Source organism: Lactuca saligna, chromosome 1 (genome assembly GCF_052625555.1).
Source record: "Lactuca saligna cultivar CGN05327 chromosome 1, ASM5262555v1, whole genome shotgun sequence".
In the NCBI taxonomy this organism is placed as follows: domain Eukaryota; kingdom Viridiplantae; phylum Streptophyta; class Magnoliopsida; order Asterales; family Asteraceae; genus Lactuca; species Lactuca saligna.
Window position 1 is genome coordinate 85,396,476 of NC_136417.1, and position 2,317 is coordinate 85,398,792.

The 2,317-nt window shown below is 35.9% G+C and overlaps 1 protein-coding gene across 1 annotated transcript; it reads right to left on the minus strand.

Annotated features, from left to right (window-relative positions):
* Window positions 1–219: 219 nt before the first annotated feature.
* On the minus strand, window positions 220–2,045 carry LOC145040781 (glycine-rich protein A3-like). The gene is made up of 3 exons (XM_078988677.1): window positions 1,928–2,045; window positions 726–1,095; window positions 220–641 (listed from the first exon to the last, which is right to left on the minus strand). The coding sequence occupies exons 2-3, from the start codon at window positions 1,057–1,059 to the stop codon at window positions 367–369; spliced, it is 609 nt and encodes a 202-aa protein (XP_078844803.1). The 5' UTR covers window positions 1,060–1,095; window positions 1,928–2,045; the 3' UTR covers window positions 220–366.
* Window positions 2,046–2,317: the final 272 nt, after the last annotated feature.

A 2,317-nucleotide genomic window follows, 5' to 3' on the forward strand; every position in this document is an offset into this window, starting at 1 on the left:
TAGAAAAGTTATTTAATTATTAAATTTGTCAGTAAATTAGATTTTATAAATATATCATTTGATAAACTAAATCAAAATTAAATAATAATTTATCAATCAATTTAATTCATTACCGATTGCCTAAATTTTAGTTTAATAGATGTTAGATACAATACAAACAGGAAAGTCATTGACATATAAAATACTAAACAAACATTACGATTTTAGATTTACTTAAAATATCTCAATATCTCAATCCTTTATTATAATAATATTTCAATACCCAACCAAAATAAAGAAAAACCAAGATCCAAACTATTAGTCAAACAAACCAAAAACATAAGAGTTAACAACATATCATGATATCAATATATACACCAAAACTATTTACTTCCATTTCTTAAACACTCCTCCAAACTTTCCCTTATGCTTTCCAAACTTTCCATGTTTCCCCTTCCCATGCTTTCCATGCTTAAACTTCCCACCACCATGCTTCCCATGTTTCCCCCCACTAAAATGTCCCATGCCCATGCCTCCCATCATGCCATGTGATGATGATGTATGACCCCCATGGCCATGAGATGATGTTAGCTGGTGGGCCCCATATGCTGCAGCAGCTGCTGCTGCTCCTCCCGCTAGCATACCCATTCCAGGCTTATGCCCTAAACATACAAAAATGATAATCAAGTAGCGGAAAAAAAAAAGTAAATAAAAAATATGAATTATTGTTGACTGTGTCGACTTACCTCCTGAGCTATGTGGAGCAGATTGACCAGGGTAGCCAGCTGGAGGATAGCCTTGGGGTGGATAACCCTGTTGTGGGGGATATCCACCACCAGAAGGAGGATATCCTTGGGGTGGATATCCTCCCTGAGGAGGATATCCGCCGCCAGATGGCGGATATCCTCCTTGTGGAGGGTATCCGCCACCGTGCTGCTGAGGAGGATACCCTCCATGCTGCTGAGGAGGATAACCACCACCACCACCATGATTGTTGAATGCAGCTCCAGCTGCGTATCCAGCTAGATTAGACATCAACCCTTTGTCCTGATTGTTTTGATGCTCATCTCCTCCACTCATCTTGTTTTAAATTTAGTATTGCTTTCTTTATAACACCTGCAACCATTCATGTTATTTTCAATTTAGCACCAATTTAATGTTACAAGCTATATCCTTAAAAATGGGACATGGGATTTGACTTTTGGGTGATTAGCTATATGGATAAAATATGCACAAAGAAAATTGACATAATTGACTGTGGTAGGGACTACAGATTGTATTTTGTTTTCAATAAGTATTATGTTTGTTAAATTGTCATTAAGTAGTTAACTTTCCCTTTGCCCATTAAAATTGACTATTCATAAGCTGGTGAACAATATGATAAGTTCGTTTACCAAATTCAGGTAGCAAACTACGACATGGACTTACTCAGATAACTCCAGGAAGAAATAAAGTAAAACAGATGATATATCCTTTTTATCACATCACAATTCACATGATCTAACCCTAATTTACTTCAAATTCGATAAACAAATCATCGGTATTCAAAAATTTAATCTAGTTGCCTAAACACTAGCATGATTCATGACGACGTTAATACAGATACACGTGATTTCATATTCAATTTCAAGTTTCCAATTCAATTTTATTAGTTATGTGTGTAAGATACAAAATTGGGGATCTAAGCCATATCGAACGCAAGTAGTTGATCACCATAACAACATAAACAAATTAATTCACCCTTGATTCGGAATCGCAAATATGCATTATTAACTAACGTCGCAGAAATGTAAAGTGATCAAGGAATTACAATCGACTCAAACACCATACATAAGTTAACAAGAATCAAGACATTTGATCATCGATTTACACAGATCATGAAGGTAAACTGTTACCCGATTAGCATCATTCATCAAAACAGAGATAGAGAAGTATTTGAAAAGCTTACCGAAAGCTTCGATTAGAAACTTGCAGGGTATGAAGTTGAAATGGACAAACGAGGAGCTTGAAGTAGCGTGGAGATGTCGGAATATCACTATATCAGATAAGCATGCGGTAGGGTAATATATATAGACGATGTGCAGTCGACACGTCGTGCAAGGACGCGTTTACTTGGATACGTCCACGCGTTTCGTCTGTTGTATTCTCTTGAACGTGTAATGCACGCGTTGTAGTTATTTATGGGGTTTTGGTTTTTCGCATAAAATATTTTTTGATTCAAAAGGAAAAAAACAGAAAACACCCTCTTTTGCATTTAGGATTTTAGGTTGTGTACTGATATAGATTCATTACAGTAATGTTTGTTTTTTCATTTCCAGCAATTTTTCGAAAAGAAAAT